Below are 23,269 nucleotides of genomic sequence, written 5' to 3' on the forward strand. Positions count from 1 at the left end.
CGACGCCATCCAGTCATCTTCCAGCAGCGCCTGTAGGGGGTCGGCTGAAGAACCTGTGCAAGGGTGAGCATCTTGAATTTCATCTGCTTCAGGTAAAGGTTCAAGATCCTGAGATCCAGGATTGGAAGAAGCCTGCCATCCTTCTTGGGGATCAGGAAATACCGGGAGAAGCACCCCTGACCCCTTTCCTGCTCTGGAACCACCTCTATCGCACCCTTTTTGAACAGTACCTGTAACTCTTCCTGAAGGAGCAGCAGGTGGTCCTCCGAGCAAAAACCCTGGCAAGGAGGGTAATTGGGAGGGAATTCTCGAAAGGGAAGAGCATACCCATTCTCTATGAGATTGAGAACCCAAAGATCTGATTGAACCGATTCCCAATCCCGTAGAAAATAAGTAAGCCGACCCCCTACAGGACCCGCATGATCCAAGCAGCTCTTCTAGTGGCAATCGAAGACCTCATGATCCTAGCCACTGAATCTGCCGTGTCCATGCCACTTTGTATGACCTGACGAGCTGCAGCCTGTGTGTCAGATACCACTTCACTAAAGTTCTTCCTATCCTCCTCAGGAAGCTTAGATGATAGCTGCTTCACTGTGTCCATCAAAGCATGAACATATCTGCCAGCAGACAAGTAGCATTCGTGGATTTTAGGGCCATACTACTTGACGAAAACACTTTTTTCACATTTTGATCCTGCTTTTTAGTCTTTATCTCCAGGAATCTGGGGAAAAGCGCCTGCCAATTTCTTTGAGCAAGCAACATGGGCCACCAAACTCTCTGGCAGAGGATGAATAGACAAGAATTCAGGATCTCCAGGTGCCACCCTATAGCGTCTTGCAACTGATGTTGACACCGCAGGAGCAGTAAGAGGCCTCTTCCAGACTCCCAATACAGGTTCAGTTAGCCTCAGTAAATGGTAGAGTTGGCTCAACCACAGAGGACGGAGAATGGAGAACCTCCGTGTGGATGTTAGACTTGTACTCCACAGAGGGTAAAGTCAAATTTAAGAGTTCTGCAGCTTTCTTAATCACCACATGGTAAGGAGCCACATCCTTAGAAGGAGTATCAGATAGCGCGGGCAACTCCCATTCCAGTGAAAGTTCCAAACCACTTGCATCCTGCAACTCTTCAAAGTATTCCTCCTGATCCTGAAGTTCGCCTTCTTCAACCTCAGGTTCCTCATAATTTCTCTCCTCCATAAGGCGCTGCGCTCTACGCCTCGACCACTCCATCCGAATTGATGTCGTCGGATCCGGTAACGACTCCGACGGAGAATCGAATGAGGAGCTGGAGCCGCCTTTGAATGAGAAGCTGGAACCGGCGTCGAACCTCGATTTTTATCCCGAGGTCGCTCCGGAGCCCGCGACGCCGTGTACGGAGTCGATGACCTCGGTGGAGCCGAGCTATGCCACGGTGGAATCACGGCTGGCATAAATGGCAAGAAAGGCGCCGGAGAATAAGCTTGAGGCACACCCAGAATAAATGACAATGGACCCATGGGACCAGCCGGTGCACCAGAGGGGTACATTGCTCTCGCATATACGCCATACATGGCGTTTAGAAAATGCGAAGGGTCCTGACCTGGACCAGGAAACTGAGGGTACGAACCCACTGGTTGCCCCTGAGGAGGCTGTACAGATCCCAACTCCTCCTGTTCCTCGGGTTGGTGTACTGGAGTCGCCAAAACCTGAGGAGCCTCAACTTCCTCTTCATCGTGCACCGAAGACTGGTACGGCTCCGGAGACGGATTCGATTCCGGATTCGGTGTTGGCTCCCGAGACTGTAAAGGCGAGGCCTCACCTTCAGGCTTACGAGCTGGAGAGGGAGATATCATGCCCTTATGATGTCTTCGAGAAGATTACTTCTTTTTCGAGTCTGACTCCTGCCGGAATGGTGTCTCGAACTGTGCTTCTTACTCTTATGCTTCTTCTTCGAGGAAACCGAAGCATGCCCCGAAGCCGCCTTCGAAGCCGGCTCCGACCGAGACCTTGACCGCGACCTCGTCTTCGACTTCGACTTTGACCTCGATTGTCTTGATCTTGACCTCGAAGTCCTCTTGGTATCCTTACCCTTAATTTTGGCAAGAAGGAGTTTCGCCTCTCGTTCTCGAAGAACCTTTGGGTTCATCTTCAAACAGGAACGACAACCCTTGACGTCGTGATCCGAGCCCAGACACCACAAACAGTCACCATGAGGATCAGTAATGGACATCATCCTGGCACACGAGTCGCATGGCTTAAATCCTGTCTTCTTCGATGACATCTTCGACGGAAGACAGCACTCCAAACAGATACAGAACAAAAGTTCACAATAGTAACAAAGTTACTATCTGCACAATAGAAGATCCCAAGAAACCGTTAGCATTGACGACGTGGAAAAAAGGGAACTGATGTCATCACGCCGACGTAGGCCTAATAAGGAGTCGATGACGTCAGTCGGAGTCGCGCCTGATGCCGTGCTCCTATGACGTCGTCCACGCCGGCGTGCTACAAAAGAATTTGCCGAACGTTGCTGACGCAGGGGGGATATTCACAAGGTGAGGAATCCACTGGCAGAAGTATCTATCAGAAAGGATTTCTAGGAAGCGCAGAGCAAGGACCAGACGCTACAGTCATGGTAAGGGTGCTTCGTGCACCATATGCGTTTTAAGTACTTTGTTCGTGCCTAGCTTCTGACACCGCTAGCGGATTTCGAAGCCCGTGACAGAAGCTTTGTTTGAGAGTGCATCAGCGCTGCCTCTTAAAGGACTTCTCCAATGGCGAGGCAAGAGTCCGGTTGTCTCTTGCGGAAGAAGTCTTTGGAGGGAACATTTCCCTAGAGATTTCCTCCCGTTGGCGAGGTCCTGGTGTGTCTTATGATGGGGGGAATAAAAGAGCCCAGGCATTCTTTGCAATTGATTCTGGAATAAGTACCGGAACAGTCTCTTCATAAAAATTGGAAACGTGCTTGCAATGTTTTGGTTCATCAGTCATTGGCTCCATACACCGAACCCTGGGTATATGGTATAGGAACTCAAAGACTTTCCACAGAGCTTTGGATTTAATTGTGCTATGATATTTATTATGCACTGACATCTGATATTTTCGTTTGTTGCTCTAATTTGCTTTACCTTTTACCTTTCTAAAAAGGGGTGGAAGTAGATCCTGCATCTTTGGTTTATTCTCACCTGTGAGTAGGGTGATCGACTGGCATGGGTGCAAATTCAGGACGGTGAAGGTAAAAATTCAGGACAAATGGTCAAAATTCAGTACAAAATTTAGGACAGAAGGTCAAAATTGAGGACAAACATCTGCACCAAAAGGTACGTTTTATAGACACATCGGAGGAGGTTGTGCAACAGTATACAAGTAAGTAAATAGACAACCAACATAATTCAAGTCAAAATAAGTTTATATTAGGTTGAGACACCGTGCACTTCAGGGTTTTCGGTATGTGCGCAGCTTTGAACAACTGTGCAGGTCTTTTTGTTGTATTTCATATGATCATGATCTATTTATATAGTTACTGCACTGGGTTGTCCAGTATGATATTTTGTTTACAGTTCATGGTACTGAGCTGGCACACTAAACTGTCTTGAAGTGTGCATACCAGTAGCACGGCAAATGGTATCCACATTTACACTCCCCAGGACTCTGCTTTTGCTTTAGTAGCTCTTGCTACAAAGTGGGAGTTTTTGAAGCCAGCTCTACTTTAAACATTACCATTCTTCAGTCAAAATAACCCACCCTTCATGAATTCCAACAATGGTGTACATATTTTGTCCTTTATGGGATTGTCATGGTAATGCAGTGGAAATGCTTTAAGAATGTTGAAGCTCTAGTTAATGGCAAAGCTAGCTCTTCTAAGGCAACGGTAATTATACAAAATAAAATGATTGATAAAAGCATCCTACTTAAAATGGCAAAATGTTCTGCATTACCCTTTAGATGCAGAGCTAAATATGTAAAGAAAGTAGCCCTTCTATAAACCGATAGCATTTCAGATGTTTCAAAAGTGTGTGTGTCCTAATCTGTTATGCTTGTAACTTGCTTTCAAAAGAATAGAGCTTTTTTTTCCCTTGCCCTAGTATTAAACATGTGAGATAGCATGCCCTCTTATATTCTCGTTCACAAGATATCACTGCATTACGTCATTTAAAGTAGGACATCAAAACCGAGAAACTCAAGATAGCCACGCAAAGCAAGTCAGAGAGATTAATGAAAGGGGGGGGGGGGCATGGGCAGTGAGTGAGCCAATATAGCAAACATTTCGAGATGAGCGCCTGAATTGGCAGTTACAGCAGAAAGAAGAATTCTTTCACTTTAGGCAGTTTAAAATGATCTCTAGCAATGAACACTCATTTCACAATCAAGCAGTCTTTACATGCGCAAATTGACCACTTGCCCGCATTTACATTTCTTTGAAGAAGCCTGGCACCCTGGCTGCTACTCCCACTGAATCACTGCACAGGAGACACCCTCCGTAATTTTAGCCTTTGTGCTGAAGGGCAAATGTTCAGTAGTAAATTACGGGCAAATGCCGTTCGTGGAAACTTCCTTTACGGACAACGGACATTACAGTATATTCACGGACAGTCCATGAAAACTACGGACGGTTGGTCACCCTACCTGTGAGTCACGGCAGCATAACATAGTGGGTAGGTGGAGTGTGCACTTAACGTTACCCCTGTTCTAATTGATACATATTCGATGGCGATAAGTGGTTCCTGATATTTGTTGGTTCTGGGTTTTTTCCACGTAACAGCACTGAACAATCAGGCCTAGATGGTTATAGTTTTGTAAAGGAATCTGAAGGTGCCTGGTTAAAGTCTCTCTTCTTCTTATTTACAGGTATTTATTGAGATTCATTAGAAATACCCAAAGCCGGTATCCATAAGCTCCAGATAGTAATTCTATTCTTTGCAACCTACAAGTCTCTCTCCCTGCTGGTCCCTTCCTTTCCTTCCCTCGCTTGATCCCTTCAACATTCTGTATTATCACAGTATTCAGGCTTTGGAGTTGTCAGGAGATGGACCATTCAGAGCATCGATCCGATTCCGAGGATAACCAAGTATTCAGCGAACACCCTACAGTCCCACGCCAAGTGTAAGTAATCAGCCGCAGGAGTATTAAATGTTTTAATGGCATCGCTATCTCCATACCCATACAGTTGTGCGGGAGTTCAGTAGACCTGGTGGATAAATTTGTAATGTAATAATCTATGTTTATCATTCATGGAGACCTTTTTTGTGCTTCAACATCAGTATTCCCATTGTGTATCTGTCAGTTGTGTACCTAAAGCTTCCAACCAGTTGGCTCTGGATCGATGCCCCACCATGGGCATGTCTCTCAGGGTTGTAGTGTGCATTATAGTGATTGTTTTTGTAGTGAAGACGCTGGTTGCCACTAGGCTCAGCAACCTCCACTCTGCGGGTTCTTGGGGTTAGGTGGGTAATGCCTTCCTTACTGCCACGTGGAGTCTGATGTAAAGAATATCGCTAATGGTGTGGACCGGCCTTTTAATCGATATTCCTCAAGGGTAAGAAATCTTCTCCCACATATAAATCTTCCAGTGTCAGGATCTGTTGATCTCGTAATGCTGCAATGTCAGTAGTTCACTACTAAGCACTACTAAGTGGTAGTCTGGGGTTATGGGCCAGTGCAATGTGCAGAGAATAAACAATGCCAAAGGAAATGGAGGCACTCTTATTCGGTCTCACAGAAGACTGCTTACAAAGAGGCTCTAAAGGGATACCACTCACAATGTAAAACTGCAAGAGCTGCCTACACTGTGAGTACAGTGACGCAAGCACAGAATTGCCCACGCACTCTTTTTCCCGTTGTCAAAAAACTGACAGGAGCGGACACTATCCCGATACCCCCAGCTTTGGAGGAAGTCCAGTGTAACTCCATTGCGGAATTTTTCATTGCCAAGGTTGAGCGCATATACGATTCTATGAGCGCTCCCTTGACAGTAAATGAACATCAATCGGGACAGGCTGCAGGGATCGAACAACCACTCCCAACGGCGAAGGTCACAAACTGGCAACTGTTTGATGACACTTCGTTCTTCTTCTGCCTGAGCAGTGTAAGATCGGACTCTCCTCGTGATCCTGTACCCGCGAAAATCCTAAAGTTACTGGATCTCGAACCCCGGCGGGTCCTCATGAGACTCTTAAAAGCATCTTTAACAGAGTCTCATGTGTTACAGGATTGGAAGCATGCAATGGTTGTTCCTCTCCTAAAAAAGGCAGGAGCCGATCTGTCTAACCTCGCCAACTTTAGACCCATATCCTTGCTGTCCGTTCTCTCTAAAGTGTTGGAAAGGCATGTTAACACTCAGTTAAACCATCTTGTGGAAAGCTCGGGATTTTTACACTCTTCCCAGTCTGGTTTTCGTGTGCATTATTCCACCGAGACCGCTCTACTCGGGGTGATGGAGAGTTTGCGGCACGGTATCGACCGCGGGGAAACATCTGCACTCATCCTTTTGGATTTGAGCGCGGCGGTCGATACCGTGTCCCATTCCATCCTTTTGAACTCTCTCCGATCCCTGGGAGTAGATGGTCCTGCGTTAGCCTGGGTTGCCTCCTTTTTAAGCAAGCGCACTTTCCAGGTCTTCTCTACAAAAGCCACATCCGCCACATGTCCATCGGCGTACGGCGTTCCGCAGGGGTCCATACTCAACCCCCTATTGTTCAACATCTATGTTAGACCCCTGGCCACCATCGCGGAGGACGCTGGGCTGACTATTTTTTCATACGCGATGACACCCAAATTGTTTTCTCCCTTTCCAGCAGTGAGTGCAACAGTGTATCGATCTTGAAGACCGGATTGTCACGTATAGCTGAATGGGTGCAGAGGCATCTCCTCAAGTTAAACGGTGACAAAACCAAGATCGTTATTTTGGGGAAGCATAAAGATCTTTGGGGCCCGCAACACTGGCCCTGTGACATGGGACCCCTCCCCCAGCCAACCTCTGTGGTGCGCAACCTCGGATTTCTCATAGACGACAAACTCTCTATGAGGCAGCAGGCCACTAAGGTGGCCGCCAACTGTTTTGCCACCTTGCGATGGCTCCAGAAAATCCTATGGATGCTGCCCCATGCTACCAGGAGAACCGTTGTCCAGGCGTTAGTAACTTCTCGCCTGGACTATGGAAATGTCCTCTACCTCGGTGCCGACGCTGCTACCATTAACAAACTCCAGGTTGTACAAAATTCGTCGGCCCGTCTTCTTTGTAACATCCCGAGGAGATCATCGGCCTCACAGGCTCTTCGTGATCTACACTGGCTCAGGGTCTCTAGCCGTATTAAATTCAAAGCCCTGTGTTATCTTTTTAAAATCAAGCAGGGTTCGGCCCCAAAATACTTGCAGAGTCTTGTCCAACCTTACAAGCCTAGTCGCACATTAAGATCTTCTGCCAACTGCGACTTCGTGGTTCCAAGATTCAAACTTGCAAGGATGGGGGGCCGGGCCTTCTTCCATCTAGGCCCCAAATACTGGAACGCGCTACCCATCGCTTTGGAATCAGAGACCAACCTACTCTGTTTCCGGAAAAAACTGAAAACCACGCTCTTTCAATAGATCTATATGCTGCTCTGTTTGATTTATGGTACTGTTGCTGTGTCCTTTTTTCTTCTTCAGTCTATCCCTTGCGCCGGGAAACCCACTGCGGGTAGCTGTTGCGCATTATAAATTCAAATAAATAAATGAATAAATAAATAAATAAATAAATAAATGCCTATGCCGGAACGTTCAGTCAGTCGTGTCCATTCACAGGTCGCACAGTGCACTATATGGATGTCAGGTCCCGGTCTCAATGAGAGTTGCATAATAAGAGAGCTAAGTGGGTGGAGTTTTGCTAAGCTCAGTTCTAAATTTTGGTGGAGTGCTTGTCTACAGTTATGGAAGCAGCGTGTAGCAAACTGCGCTTGTGCTATATATCAGTATTGTTCTAAATATGGTACAGCGAATCCCCCGTGATTGTACAGCCTCTACAATAATTTCCAGCTGACCTGTGGCTTTTTATCCACCCATGTTCATGAGGCTTGTAAGTGAATGAAAAAAAAAACAGTTCAGCTGTATCAGGATATTTTGGAACAGGTAGAGGAGATGGCGTAGCACTACCATTTTGATAATTGCAATATGGCTCACCATTTTTAGGGGTAGTCCTCCCCTAGAATCACCACTGGATCTTTATACATTAGGATCCCAAGGTATCGAATGGGGTCCACCTGCCACTGCAACAGGAACGTCAGGGATGGTGGGGTTATGTCTGTGAGAGGCATCATAAAGGACTTGGATCAGTTTATAACAAGGCTCAAACAGTAACTGAATTTGGTAATATTTGTAAGCATAGGGTCCAGATTAGTTTTCGGATATCGTACCCGCAGCAATATGTCATCAGTGTATAATGATGTAAACACTCAGCGTGTCCCAAATTGGATGCTCCTATTTCTGTGTAGCTCACACAATCTGCTCACTAAAGGCTCCAACTCTAAGGTGAAAATTATCGGGGACAGGGGGCATCCCCACCTCATTCTGCGCTGTATAGTGATAGGATCAGAAATACAGCCATTTACTTGTACCCGCTAGGAAATTAGAATAGAGGAGGTTTATCCACTTCATCATTACCCCACCCAGTCCCATTCTACTCTACATTGCCCGTTGGTACGGCCATTTTATGGAATTGAAAGCCTTAGCGGAGCCGAGAAATACTGCAGCGATAGACAAACTGAAATCAATTTGATGGAAAATAGCTAAAGTAGTGCGGAGCTTACCAGAGGCAGATCGCTGTGGTATGAACACTGCTTTTTCTGGTAGAAAAAGGCCATGCAGTAATGGTACCAGTCGGGCTGCTGGAATTCTTGCCATGACCTTATTATAACCGTGATAACTGCTACTTTCCGCAAGTAGTCAGGAGTTTTCCCTTCTGCAAAGCTTCGCTATACATGTTAAGGAAGGATGAAGCTAGGAGTTTACTATACGCCTTATTGAACTCCACTGGCAATCCATCACTGTCTGGTGCTTTGCCATTTGTGAGGTCCTTCATAGTGCATAGAGTACCCTCATTGGTAATTAGGGAGCATAACTCCCGCTCTGCTGCTTACACCTGTGGCAATTGTTTCAGTTTACTGTCTATACTATTAAGGGCGCCTTTAATAGATTTAAGAATGCAATTTCCCCTTCCATATTGAGTCTCCTCATATAACAGCTTTAAAAGCCTCCCACACTGTTCCATGTCCCTGCACTGAGTTTTTATTAATGTCAAAGTACTGCACTATAGTATGCTCTATTTCCTCCCGAAACACAATGTCAAGGAGCATGGTTGGTTGTGGGCACCATAATCGGCATGTCCCATCCGCCTCTGGCGATGTAACAAAATTATCAATGGAGAATTGTCCAACAGTGGAAGGAGCATATGGGTAATGGCATGTGTCCATCCATATTGCACCACTATGTTATCGAGGTCTAATGTTGGAACTATCGATTTATCATTTAGGTAATTCCAGTACAGATTAAAATCACACAGGAAGATCTGGGGTCCTTGAAGAGTATCATTTATTGTTAAGATTTCCATGATTTGTTCAAAGAACTTCAGATTATTACCCGGAGGGTGATAAAAGGCATGTAAATTACAAATGGCTTTGCTGTTGCAAGAGATTTTGATGCGAAGATATTGACATGTTGTTACATCTATTGTTTCCAATTGGCGTAATGATAAAGTATTGTGGTAGATGCATGCTATTCCACCACCTGTTTTCGCCAGTCTGTCTAGCCGTATGATCTTGTGACTAGGTGGGACTAGTAGACCTATGATGGTATGAGATGAGTTGTTTAAACATGTTTCCGTGAGGATAAATATATATATCGAAATTATGTGTGAGAATGAGGTCGTAGATATCTGCTGCGTGTTTATTTACTGATCTGCAGTTGAGAAGCATGCACTTTAGCTGTTGTGATGAGAGGCCATTTGTGTTAAAGTGATTCGTGTAAGGTTGTTCTTGTTTATTCCTCTGTGATTATGAATCGGTTCTCTGAAAGGGTTCGCATGGATGGATTGGATTTGATTTTGATATGTCTTGTCCATGAGCATTTAACGCATCATGGACTTACTACTGCAGGTGGTGCGTGGTTGAAGCCAACAATGCTAACAGCTGTGAAGTTGTTTATTCTTGGGGCAATTTTCCAGCTTAGGATGGAAATACTAACACATTTCATACATATACAATACCGTTACCACCTTCACAATACAGACCGTATGCAGTTAGACAAATACCTTTATTGGGAACATCATACTTAGTTCCTAAGTGCCCTCCAACATGTAGCTATACCCGTAAGCTTAGATCCACCTAGTAATGATGAGGCAACTTGACCAGCATTGGCTGGATACACGCCATACCCAGACATGGATAATAAAAATCTTGTGCAGACACAAGCATTATAAAATGCTCTAGTTACACATTATAGATGCTTGACTCAATATGTTTCACGCAAATTGTTGGGTGAGCTAGCATGCCTGACCTGCCAGGGCAAGCCCAGTTGCAAGCAGTGCCAACAATAAGTTCTGTAATTGTCCATTCAATTATGGGTGAAATTCCCACAAATTGTATTAGGAAATTCCATTTATGGTCACCCAAAAGGTTAACCAAATTGAAGCTGTGTTTACCAATATGGGACCACAAGACAGGCCCAGAATACTGACGATGTGCATACCCAACGGAATGATCCCCAGAATAGGTGATTTCAACACATGGGGAACAAGTCTTTGCTGCTGTCTATAATATCAGTCATGGCACTCCGTCAATGTCACTTTTGCTAGATGTGGTAAAACAAATACAGAACGAACATGGGGAGCTGCAGCTCTGGATGTGTGGATGAAACGATTTGGGACATTTTCCCATGGTGTCTGCAATGATTCTGTCTAACATTAAAAGCAAAGCAACATCACTGGCTGTACACCAGAGGCTCATAGCAGTCGCACTGGTCGACCGTTAATGCGAGCCACATATAAATATCTCTGATGTGTACATATACTTAGGACGGAAAAATGTGGGAACCAGACAGACTAAAATACCTCTTGGCAAACCTAGTACAGACAAGGAAGCCAAGCAAACCCGTGAGTGTGTTAAAAAACCATGGCATAAATCTAAACAACCGAGGTTCTCCACCCCTGGAGCCATCTGAGCAGCACTACGATTTTCGTGATCACAATAAAATTAAAGCTCCATACATGTATTAGAGTTCTGAATCACATTCTCCTTGCTCCTTAAAGGACTGATCTGTAAAGCAATAAGAGAGAGGGGGCTGATATGAGTGCAGGCAAGAAGAGTATGTGACACCGAAAAGGGACTTGCACGCTCGTCTGACATGAAGATAAAGAGGGCTTAACTCCACCATCAAAAACCAAATTTCAGAAAAAGAAAGTTCTCATAGGTACTGATGTGATATGGTGACTCAGTCCCTACATACTGACGTTCTCTGATTCCAGGCATAGGTTGTTCCCAACCAGAATCCCTCAAAAACGTATCCATATAAGACTTTTTATGAGCATTTAAGGGGTACATATTCCTACTGTTTCTCAGTTGACCAAATATTTTCCAAGGACATGTATGGTACTCTTTGCGGGGGCAAGTACGGAGAATTTAAAAGCTATTGTGCAGGTTTTTCCTTGGAGCTTTAATACAGTTATCTGTGGCATACGTTTCTGAAACATATTCATGTGGGGAATTTCCTCTTTTGTGGGGGTGCTTTGGTGCAAATATGGTGGTTGGTATGTGCTACAATTCAGTGTTGGAGGTGGGGCTACAATATACTATGGTAGTTTCCTTGGGGGTGGTGTTATTTTTTTATGGTATCCACTTGCCCTCTCAAACTGGTCAGACTCACACTCGGCCACCCACCTGCTTACACAGTATTTTTTTTTTTTTTTTTTTTTTAAGGAGTTTTGTACAGCGCAAACGTGACCCTTGGGTATCAGAGCGCTTCACATTACCTGAGGTAGGTTAGCAATACATCTTGTGTAGTAGACGTTTCACTATGATATGAGGTAGGTAATTATACAGCCATAAGTATTAACTTAAATATAAACAGACATATTAGATAAAGCTTGATAGCAAGGAGTACTGGAACTTTCAACACCAAAATAGTTATGTGATGTATTTTCCTTATGCAGTCTCTCTTCCTGAATCAGGCGAGGTATAGTAGCGTCAGATGTTCTCTCCAGTATTGCTGGTGACTTTCTCTTTTCTTACATTGCTGTTCTGTTTGGTAACTCCTAGGTTATGGTGTTAGTGATGACCTATCTTGCCAACTTGTTCACTCACCAATCATGACCACTCACTTGATCAGTTTAAATATAAGAAACACGCTGTAAGCATAAACAGTTCATATATTATGCTGATTTGTGCAATTTACTGGTAAAAAATGCAGAGCGAAAATTTAATCTGACCAAATAATTGATGTTGCATAACCCAGAAGAATGCTAATGAGATAAATGTTTGCACAGTTAAATAGAAGTTTATTTGCCCAAAAATGCATTACTTTAGATGTCATTTCCCCAAGAGCCCCACCTTTGGAAGGTAGTCTAACTTGATGGCCCTCAGTCAGGTATTATGCCCTGTCACTGATCTAGCACACACCGTGCCTGGTTCATCCCAACCTAACACTTGTTGCAATGTTTGAGGAAAGCACCGAAGGCTTTAGGTGGTGTCCATGCAGGCACTGGGTGGCGCTAAAGGTGAAAATGGGCAGCACAAGTGGCGGGGCACGGCATCTTTTTAAAAATGATTACTTTTTTTGTGTGCAAATTTAGAATTAGTCTTCAAACATGATCATGCAACAAAATGGAGCTAAGTAAACACTATAGGACTATCTATAGTGTATTGGGAATCAAGGCCAAAGTGTTAGCTTTCTTAGAGGAGAAATATACTCAATAGCTTCCTTAAGATAGGATATCCAGGCACGCTGATGGCTACCAGGGACCTCCTGAGATCCCCCAGACTCCCCGGCTGGTCCAAACATTCTATTTCTATTCTACATATCTCACTCCTGACTGTGTGTTTAAGGCAGGTCTCCTTGCAAGTCCTGAATACTCTCACCGCATTCAGGCCCCTGCAGACTTCTACCACATGGTTTGGTCCTGGCCCATCATAACCCGATACTGGGAAGCTGTGGTGGGGGTGCTTTCAGAAGTACTGGGGTGAGAAGTGAAACTTTCCTCGCTGCCAGTATTATTGGGCGTACTTGATGGATTAGGGGCACACAAGCGGACTGGGCTCTCCTGGGCCATTATGGTGGGAAAGCGGGACATAGCATCCCGCTGTAAGGCTCCTGAGCTTCCTACGTTATCTCAGTGGTAACATGGGGTGGACTGGTGTAACCACCAAGGAAAGCCAGTCTGTGAGGACAGAGGTTGCCCCGCTAAATATGACAAGATGTGGAGTAAGTGGTGGGGGGGGGGGGGTGTCGGTAGTGGAACAGTTATAATAAGGCTTATACTGGACTGGTTATCTGGCTATCTTTGGGTACCGTACTACATGCTTTATTAAATGCAGGTGATAGTGATTCTGACATACAACAAGACTTGAATGTGACCTTTTGTATTTTGCTGAAATCAATAAAAAAATGTATTTAAAAGGAAGATTGGAATCCAACTGAACTTTGACAGTTTGGGTCTCTTGAAGAACTCCTTGATAAATCACATAGATGTGTGTATAAGACTACTCCTTAAGAATAGGTGCTTCGGAATACATGTTTTGTATCAATGAGATTTACTTATTGCCATCTTTCCTTAAGGCTGGCTCTGAAATCCCTTCTTCACTGGGGATCCGAGAGAAATTACATGTCCTGTAATGCATTCTCAGCAGTTATCATGCTGCATTTGCATGGTTGTGCACTTCACGAAATAATAGCTTAATATGAATGTATCTTGTCTATCAAACAAACAGTACTAACAATAGGTGAATGAAACATCAAACAAGATAGGCAAGAACATAAGACATATAGGAATGCTTATCTTCTAGAGCAGCTTAGAATGAAACTCACTCCATGAGAGGTTCGAGGATTCCACAGCTCAATACAAAGTCTCTGCATTCTGCATTGTCACCGGCAATATTACCAAGTGCCCAAATAGCCTTGAAAAACAAAACACAAAACAGAAGTTACACTTATTTGTCTTGTATTTATGGATTTCCGAGTTTGATCCTGCATGTAAAATGATCACTGTTTGAATCCTGCTGACAACGTCAAACTAAATCTGGATAAAGGCAGACATTCTAAATTGATTCAATGCCATGCTTATGCCCAGTGTATCTCTAAAAGCAATTTCCGTCAGTTTGGGCCTTAACTAGATCATTACCTGAACTTTGTTTACTTTTTAAAACCAGGATAGACTGAGGGGTGGATATGGTGCTATCTACAAGTCAAAAACTGTAAGCAAACACTACATGATCAGTTTAATTTAATCTCCTTTATTTTAATCTAAATAGACTTTACAATACACAAAAGTCTCAATAACATACAACATGGCGAGAAATGACTAGTGTGCACAAACAAAAAAGATTATGCAGAGCATCCTTGGATAATATGGTCATAAATACTATACTATAATATCTTCCACAGTCTATTGTTTTTAGGTCTCACCTAGGCAGCATATGAGCGTTCTCTTCGAGACATGATGTATCTACTATGAGGGCTTTCATCAAGCCCATCCCTTTTCATTTGTTCCTTCATGTGCCTTATTAAATTATTTTCTTTTCATTGGTGAAACGTTGCTATTTGTCCTGCCTATGGGTGTATGTTTCCCTTTCATGGGTACTGCCCCTGTTACATGTCCCCCTAGTCTATTATGTATGGTTTGTTTGGCACACACTTTTTTTTCTTTGAATTGGTCCCGCGCCGTAGTCAGTGGTGTGAAGTCAAGTACTCACTCCCGCCTGGGCAGCAGACAGCAGGCATGGGAGGCATGCAGTGGAGAGCAGAGCAGCTTGGCCAGCATACACTGGACGGGCTCGGGCATGCTGTTCTCCTCCCCTTGCACTGCCAGTGTCTGCTCATACTCAGTCCCCGCAGCTGATAGCACTCAGAGAGGCCGGCCAGCCGCAGCCCTCCTCAGCGATTGACTCATTATATCTTGGTGTTCCGGTTTGTGAAACTTTTGGAAATAAGGTCAGGGTATGGCATGAATTCTACACTTCCCGACATTCCAGGGATGTCCTGGGCTGTAGAAAGAAAGGCCTAGACTGTGCTCGAACTATCGCACCAGGAACAAAAAGACGATGGAACAATATACGTGCACATCGCCGGATGGATTCACACAGCAGCATGAAATGTCTGTATTCTCAGTGCTCTCGCAAAGCCGATAAGAGATGAGACTGTAGACGTGTGGAACAAACATAAATTCACAGTGTCTGTACTAATCACATTAGGGGTGGGCAGGAGGGTCCTGCATTTATGCAGGCTTCATTGTCGGTATGTATGTTTATTGTGTATGACGTGCAACTGATCCAGTAATCGCCACTTTGGTGTCACTCCTTCGTTTCTGTGATTTAAACCACGAAGATGAAGCAGGCACAGGCGGCTACCCATTAACCAATTTTATACTGAGTTAAATGTAAATGCAGATACCTTGCATTTCTTTGCCCCTTATACAGGAAGGAACACTTCCACGCATAAGTATCTCTTGGACCTTATAAAAAAATACACACAAGTAGAGAGTACATTTGAAAAGTGGGAGATAATTTTATGGGAAAAGCCGGAATCCTCAAACAGGTAACTCTTTTTTTACAAGCAGAGTTGAGTATGCACACTCTGTGCCTGAATTCACTGAATCCATGGCTAGTATTGCTTTATGGGCTGTAGAGATGCGTTCAAACAACTTGAGAATGTGTGCAGTTATGATATTTCTAATATTTGCAGCACAATTTCATAGAATTGCCCATAATAAATAGATATTTATGGGTCAGTGATACATACATAAACAAATAAGCAGTTCAGCCCATCCCCCAGCTCCCACTTTCTATCAGTGGCAGTGTTTGGTGTGTGAGGTCTCCTACGTTCCTTTCACGGTTTGATAATTGGGGTTAGGCAATGGAACACAAATGTATAAAACCCTTCCCACAATGTGTGTGTATTAATGTAACGTGTGTGCATTAATGTAAGGTGAACAAGTAGCAAAGGGGGTTGGAATATGGATCTAGCGTACCAAAGAAAACACAGGAACAAACTACTCTAGAAAAAAAGAAACAACCAGTTTGAAACAAGACCACAGTAGCAGAACATTGCCCAGAAAGGAACAAATGAAGATGAACAACAACCGCTCAAAGGGCACAGACTCCTCGGCCCACAAAATCAAGAAAGGAAGCAAAACACAACCTCACTTCTACAAATGGCATTGTAACCGAGGACAGCTGTTACCCAAACACAGCAACACACATAAAGAACACAGTAAAACAATACTACCATACAATGAAGCGATTCCATCTTAGAAAGGACACAATAGTACAACACAGGCACACAAGGGAAAGCGTTATAAAACAGGGACCCAAAGGAGTACAGTACCACACTCTCTCTAAACTACAAACTCTCTCTACAAACTCGCTAAAAAAACACAGTAAAACAACATGAAAACACAGCCCAGGACAGTAGCAAAACACAGCCCCATAAGCGACAAATTACATATGCCTTTCGGCAGACGACACGTTAAAAACATTATGTCATTCAATAGCAATGACTGATACAATTGCGCTGACAAAGGAGACAGTAACATATACGTGACAAAAGACAACCCTAATTACAAATCTAAAAAACATATGCAAAATGTAGCTCATCAGGTACCACATACATGTGGAGAAGTGTGGCTCACGGTGTAGAGCAGGCAGACCCGAAAGCTGAGGTCAGACCCGGGACCAGGGTTCAATTCCCGACGCAGCAGGGTTCTTGAGCTCAAATGTCCACGGACTCGATAATTCTCGCTTCGGTGCCTGCTCTAATCATGGGTTCTCACTCTGCAACTCTGGGCATTAAGCTTGCTTAATCTCCACAACGGCCCCCTGCGGCGGGATGCCTGGCTTTCACCTTGGGGATGCCCTGTAGGGGCTATCTCACAGGGAAAAGCCAGGACGGGTTCCCAAGGCAAGCGCCGGGAAACCTCCGGGTAGCTGTGCGCTCAATAAGTGCAACAATAATAATAATAATAATATAATCAACAAATAAAAATGATTCTTTAGTAGTGGGTGTAGCTTGACCTCCTCAGCCAGAGTAGAATCTTCAGAATGGGGACACTCCTAATGGGGTAACCATGCGCTCTATAATTTTTTTAAATTATTGTTATTATAATTCCTGCAAAAGATATACGATAACTAGAGCACAAAGCCCCCAATCTAAAGACAACACGGAAGCTACCACAAAAAGAGTACAGCTCTTTCTCAAAACATATGCATGGTATCACGCACACAAAAAGGACGATAAAACATGCACACTCTGTCCTGACTATTAGTCGTTGCTACAGATACCTACCTTATCACTTAATCTATGAGAATTTACACACAATGATCTTTTATTTATACAGTCAAAAAAAATTGAGAGAGAAAAGGGGAAGTTCATCCATATTTCCTGTACTGGTCATTTCGAACCATAAAGTTGTTTGTTCGTTCATCGTTCCTGTCACCGGGGCTCACCTGCTTCCTGATCCACGGCCGGGCTTGGCTCCGCCCCCAACCTCCACGGACGACCGGCCGGGTTTGGCTCCGCCGGTCGGACAAGAACTACACTACCCAGGATTCTTGGCTCCACAACGCTGACGCCACCACCAAGCGCGCCAGGAGGCGCTTAAAGCTGCGTCAGGGGCAGAGTCCCCTGCTGTTTGTTTGTTCGTCCATCGTTCCTGTCACCGGGGCTCACCTGCTTCCTGATCCACGGCCGGGCTTGGCTCCGCCCTTAACCTCCACGGACGACCGGCCGGGCTTGGCTCTGCCGGTCGGACAAGAACTACACTACCCAGGATTCTTGGCTCCACAACGCTGACGCCATCACCGAGCGCGCCAGGAGGCGCTTAAAGCTGCGTCAGGGGCAGAGTCCCCTGCTGTTTGTTTGTTCGTCCATCGTTCCTGTCACCGGGGCTCACCAGCTTCCTGATCCACGGCCTAGCTTGGCTCCGCCCCCAACCTCCACGGACGACCGGCCGGGCTTGGCTCCGCCGGTCGGACAAGAACTACACTACCCAGGATTCTTGGCTCCACAACGCTGACGCCACCACCGAGCGCGCCAGGAGGCGCTTAAAGCTGCGTCAGGGGCAGAGTCCCCTGCTGTTTGTTCGTCCATCGTTCCTGTCACGGGGCTCACCTGCTTCCTGATCCACGGCTGGGCTTGGCTCCGCCCCCAACTTCCACGGACGACCGGCCGGGCTTGGCTCCGCCGGTCGGACAAGAACTACACTACCCAGGATTCTTGGCTCCATAACGCTGACGCCACCACCGAGCGCGCCAGGAGGCGCTTAAAGCTGCGTCAGGGGCAGAGTCCCCTGCTGTTTGTTCGTCCATCGTTCCTGTCACGGGGCTCACCTGCTTCCTGATCCACGGCTGGGCTTGGCTCCGCCCCCAACCTCCACGGACGACCGGCCGGGCTTGGCTCTGCCGGTCGGACAAGAACTACACTGCCCAGGATTCTTGGCTCCACAACGCTGACGCCACCACCGAGCGCGCCAGGAGGCGCTTAAAGCTGCGTCAGGGGCAGAGTCCCCTGCTGTTTGTTTGTTCGTCCATCGTTCCTGTAACCGGGGCTCACCTGCTTCCTGATCCACGGCCGGGCTTGGCTCCGCCCCCAACCTCCACGGACGACCGGCCGGGCTTGGCTCCGCCGGCCGGACAAGAACTACACTACCCAGGATTCTTGGCTCCACAACGCTGACACCACCACCGAGCGCGCCAGGAGGCGCTTAAAGCTGCGTCAGGGGCAGAGTCCCCTGCTGTTTGTTTGTTCGTCCATCGTTCCTGTCACCGGGGCTCACCTGCTTCCTGATCCACGGCCGGGCTTGGCTCCGCCCCCAACCTCCACGGACGACCGGCCGGGCTTGGCACCGCCGGTCGGACAAGAACTACACTACCCAGGATTCTTGGCTCCACAACGCTGACGCCACCACCGAGCGCGCCAGGAGGCGCTTAAAGCTGCGTCAGGGCCCTCGTCCCGCAAGGACGCGCGCGGGACGCGCCGGACGAAGCCCGGACAAAGGGCAGACAGTCTGTGACAGTCCGTGACTGACCGTATCTGGCCTGGGCCAGGACCCCTGCCTGCTTTACTGAGGCTATAGGTGTTACTTATTAAGTAAGAGATATCTTTGACAAAATATTCTGTAATAAGCAGTAGACTCTTCTAATTTGTTTGTTAACGTTTTTTGGTTTGGGGTGAAATTTTGAGTCAATTATTAACTAACAATTTTCAAAATGTCTAAACAAAGGTCTTCATCGGTACCTAATACTATAGACAATTATCTAGTACAGGTTGTGAGCAAAATTAATAGTACTAGGCGTATATCGTTGGGATTGAGCTCACCACCTGTCACCTCCATGCAGAGTTTACTCCCAGATCCTACTGTTTTAGAAGTTCCGGTACAAGTACATAGTAGTGATGCTCCACTTACTGAGTTATGTCTTAATGCGGATCCTAATTTTGATTTGATTACATCTTCGGCTGTTAACTTAGATGATGACCCAGGTGACCAGTTAAATATGGTAGAAGTCGATTCACCTCCCCCCGTATCTGTGCCTGTGAATAGAGCTATAAGAGCATGCAGAAAGGGCCAGAGTAAACGGGGTGGGCTACGTTCCAGTAGGAAAAGAATTGTATCTCCGCTGAAAGCCGCTGCTATATCTGAAGTGAATGGAGAACAAGGCGAGAAGGAGATATTGGGTGATGATTTGATTAACAAGCTAGTTAGTATGATCGACTCAAAGATCAAATCAATAATTAAACCCTTGGTAGCTAAAATTGACCTATTAACAACTGAGGTAAATAGACTAGGGGGACTGTTAAACAAGACAGTGGAGAAGGTGGGCAATACACCAACTGTAGTTACAAACAAGGTTGTACCATCGATAAACACCCTTAGGGATGGGATGGGGAGTAATAGTGATGATTTGAGATCAATTCCGCCTCCTACTCAGCAGGTAGCAGATAAAGTTATTAGGGTAACAGCCAATAAAGATATACCACCAAACCCTATAGGGAATAGTGTAGACCAAGGCCCTGTTCAACTCATTGTGGAGGCCTCTCCTCTTGTTTTGGTCTTGGCAAACGTGCCTCCACTAAAATCAGGTCAAATAGAATCTACTTCTTCCTTGATTAGTAAAGCTTACCACTGGTTATGTAATAACATGTTGATATCTCCGAGAGGAAAACAACAGCTAGCAGGAGAGATCACTATGGCAAGAAGGGTGGAGTGGATAGGGACTACCGCAAAAAAACTAAAGGGGGATTGTGTAGTCCTGCATTTTTTAAGTCCAGAAGTACTCCCTGAGCTTTTAAGACATATATTTCCCCCCCAACGCAGGAGTGCTGAGATTGTTCTGCTGACTTTGGATTTTTTCTATAGGAGAAGTAACACAGTGAATCCAAATATTTTGAAAACAAAATGGAACTTGGTAACAAACAACTGGGGTAGGGTTCCACAATCAAGTGAATGGGGAATTAGTGTTGAAAATAGATTTGCAGCATTGTCAGACCTGAACGATTGTGATTGACTTGAGAGGGCAGGTAGTGGTATATTTAATGTCTTTGCTGAGATAAATACAATCTACACTCCTATTGTTGAGGATTTTTGTCTTCCTAAATTTACTCATATCCTCCAAGGTAGTCCAAAAAATGACACAAACTATCTGATTAGTAGTAAAAAGATTGAACCCTCCAAGTTACCCCCCAATTCTGTTGTAAATCCTGAGTCTGATATGTGTGATGTTGTTTCTTTATTGGGTCCTAATATTGAGAATACCTTTGGGTGAGTAGATGGTTCTGATGGAGAAGTAAGTGCAATGAATTCTTTACCGACGGACCTGGATGGCACTGCGGACAATGTGGGGAAATTCTTTTCATGGAATATTGCAGGCCTGGGTTCTAAATTGGACTCTGGAGATTGGCTTCGATTTGTCAATCCTTTTGATATATGTATATTTCAGGAGACTTGGTCATGTGAACCACTTTTCGCACAAGGATACTTGAACTACTTTGTACCAGCCCTTAAAGGCCCAAGGGGAAGACCAATGGGTGGTCTAACCATATGGGTTCAGCAGTCATCAAAACTGGATGTCAAAGTAATAGAAACCGGGCATAGAGACATTCAACTAATTACAATCAATTCTGATATTTTGGGTTCAATAGACATCTACAATGTATATATGAGGAGTTCTGGGGGTGGGAGGGCAGAGGTTCTGGCGGCCTTGGGTTCCTTACTTGATGTTTACTCCCGGGACAACCCGACTGTCATTGCAGGTGACTTTAATCGAACATTTGAACCTCTAGTGGCAGATGAAGATTTCCTTGGGGATGACGAGGAATGGCACTGGGGGGTCCCGAAATTGGAGTTGAAACCAGTTGTGCGCTGGACTGAAGATGTGATCAGTATGAATGCTTTATGTTTAGAGAAAGGTCTTAGAGCATTAAATGGTAGGACGCAAAGTGACAAAAACGGTTCCATGACATTTGACAACGGGCGGCACAAGAGCAGAATAGACTACGTACTCTGCAGTTTGAAATTATGGCCTTTGTTAAGCGACATGGAGATTGTGTGGAGGAGCGAGAGTGATCACAATCCTCTGTGTATTAAGCATAAATGGTGGTCGTTACCAAATAGGCAAACCTGTTCCAGTGCCTTTGTCCCACCTCAAATTGTCCCTAGTAATAATATGCGTAGGCTGAGATGGACAAACGTTGTAACTAACCAACAGGCAATTGACAATATCAAAATTGAGGTTGATAAAGCTATAATAGCTATGGAGCAGTTTAATCACTCCAGGCCTGTGCAGAGGGATGTGACCGAAATCCATGATACTCTTTTTACAGTAATCAAACATCACTTTTTGAAGCCGGTAAAGGGTAAGGGCGAGAGAGTACCCAAGAATGCAAAATTGTATAATGCCCAATGTAGGGACGCCCGAAATGCCTTAGGTGTTGCTCTAAAGAGTAGGGATACTATGGCTATTCAATCTGCTAGAAAGAAGTATAAAGCCAGTATAGCGAGTGCAAAGAAAGCCTGGGATGAGTATCACTGGTCCGAATTAAAAAGAGCTAGTGATAAGAAAGACTCCAGATTGTTCTGGAGCATTGTTAAATGGGGTGGTGAGGGGAAACCCGTACCCCCAAATAACAATGTTCCGGAAGAAGAGTGGATAAAATTTTTTAGCACGCAGTATGCGGAGTCAAATCAGTTTGCATCTATAGCGGATATAAACTACACCCACTTTAAAGATAATTTCTTCAGTCCAGAAGAAATCCTGGGGGCCTTGAGTACTGTAAATAGCGGGCGGGCACCAGGCATGGATGGTGTTCCTGCCGATGTCTTTATTAACGATAAGGAGCGGTGGTGCAGGTACATCTGTCTCCTTATTAATAGTATTGCAAGGGGTGCTGAGGTACCGGCATCCTGGCAGGGAGCAGTAATCATACCAGTGTTCAAGAAAGGCGATCGCTCCAAGCCTGGCAATTATAGGCCGATCAGCCTTATTGATACCATACAAAAAACAATAGGGCGTGCGATTGTGAACAGGCTTCTGGATTGGGCTGAGGACAATGATGCTCTGTCACCATTCCAAGCGGGTTTCCGCAGGTCAACAAGTACTGTGGACCAGGTTTTCCGCTTTAATTTACTGCAATGGAAGACTGTGGTGCTGGGCGGAGGCAACCTATACGCGGCTTTTGTCGACCTGCGGGCTGCCTTCGATCTAGTGCCGTGGTTGAAGCTGTGGTCTGTCCTCAAGAACCTGGGTGTTCCTGATGATTTACTGACTCTAATAATGAGGCTCCATGAATCAACATTTGCTAGAATTCAGTGGGGGGATCAGGGTTTGGAGACAGCGGATTTCCCGGTAGAGCGGGGAGTCCGGCAAGGCTGCTCAATGGCCCCTACTCTTTTTACACTGTTTATAAACGGAGTTGTATCACCTATGGTTCGGCAGAATTGGATGCCCCTTCACTATCTGGTATTAAAATACCAATATTAATGTTCGCTAACGATACGCTTATCCTATCAAAAACCCCAAGTGGCCTTCGGCGAGCACTAGCTATTTTTGATTTATTTTGCT

At 45.3% G+C, this 23,269-nt stretch overlaps 1 protein-coding gene across 4 annotated transcripts in view; it reads right to left on the reverse strand.

The window, feature by feature from the left end:
* LOC147707956 (importin subunit alpha-6) overlaps positions 1-23,269 on the reverse strand; it is a 395,564-nt gene that overhangs the window by 256,476 nt on the left and 115,819 nt on the right. For all 4 annotated transcript variants that reach the window (XM_086926751.1, XM_086926753.1, XM_086926754.1 and 1 more), the window contains exon 7: positions 14,028-14,116. In XM_086926751.1, coding sequence (XP_086782877.1) covers positions 14,028-14,116 — 89 coding nt within the window. The remainder of the gene's footprint in view (positions 1-14,027; positions 14,117-23,269) is intronic.

This window comes from Lissotriton vulgaris, chromosome 6 (assembly GCF_964263255.1).
Source record: "Lissotriton vulgaris chromosome 6, aLisVul1.2, whole genome shotgun sequence".
In the NCBI taxonomy this organism is placed as follows: domain Eukaryota; kingdom Metazoa; phylum Chordata; class Amphibia; order Caudata; family Salamandridae; genus Lissotriton; species Lissotriton vulgaris.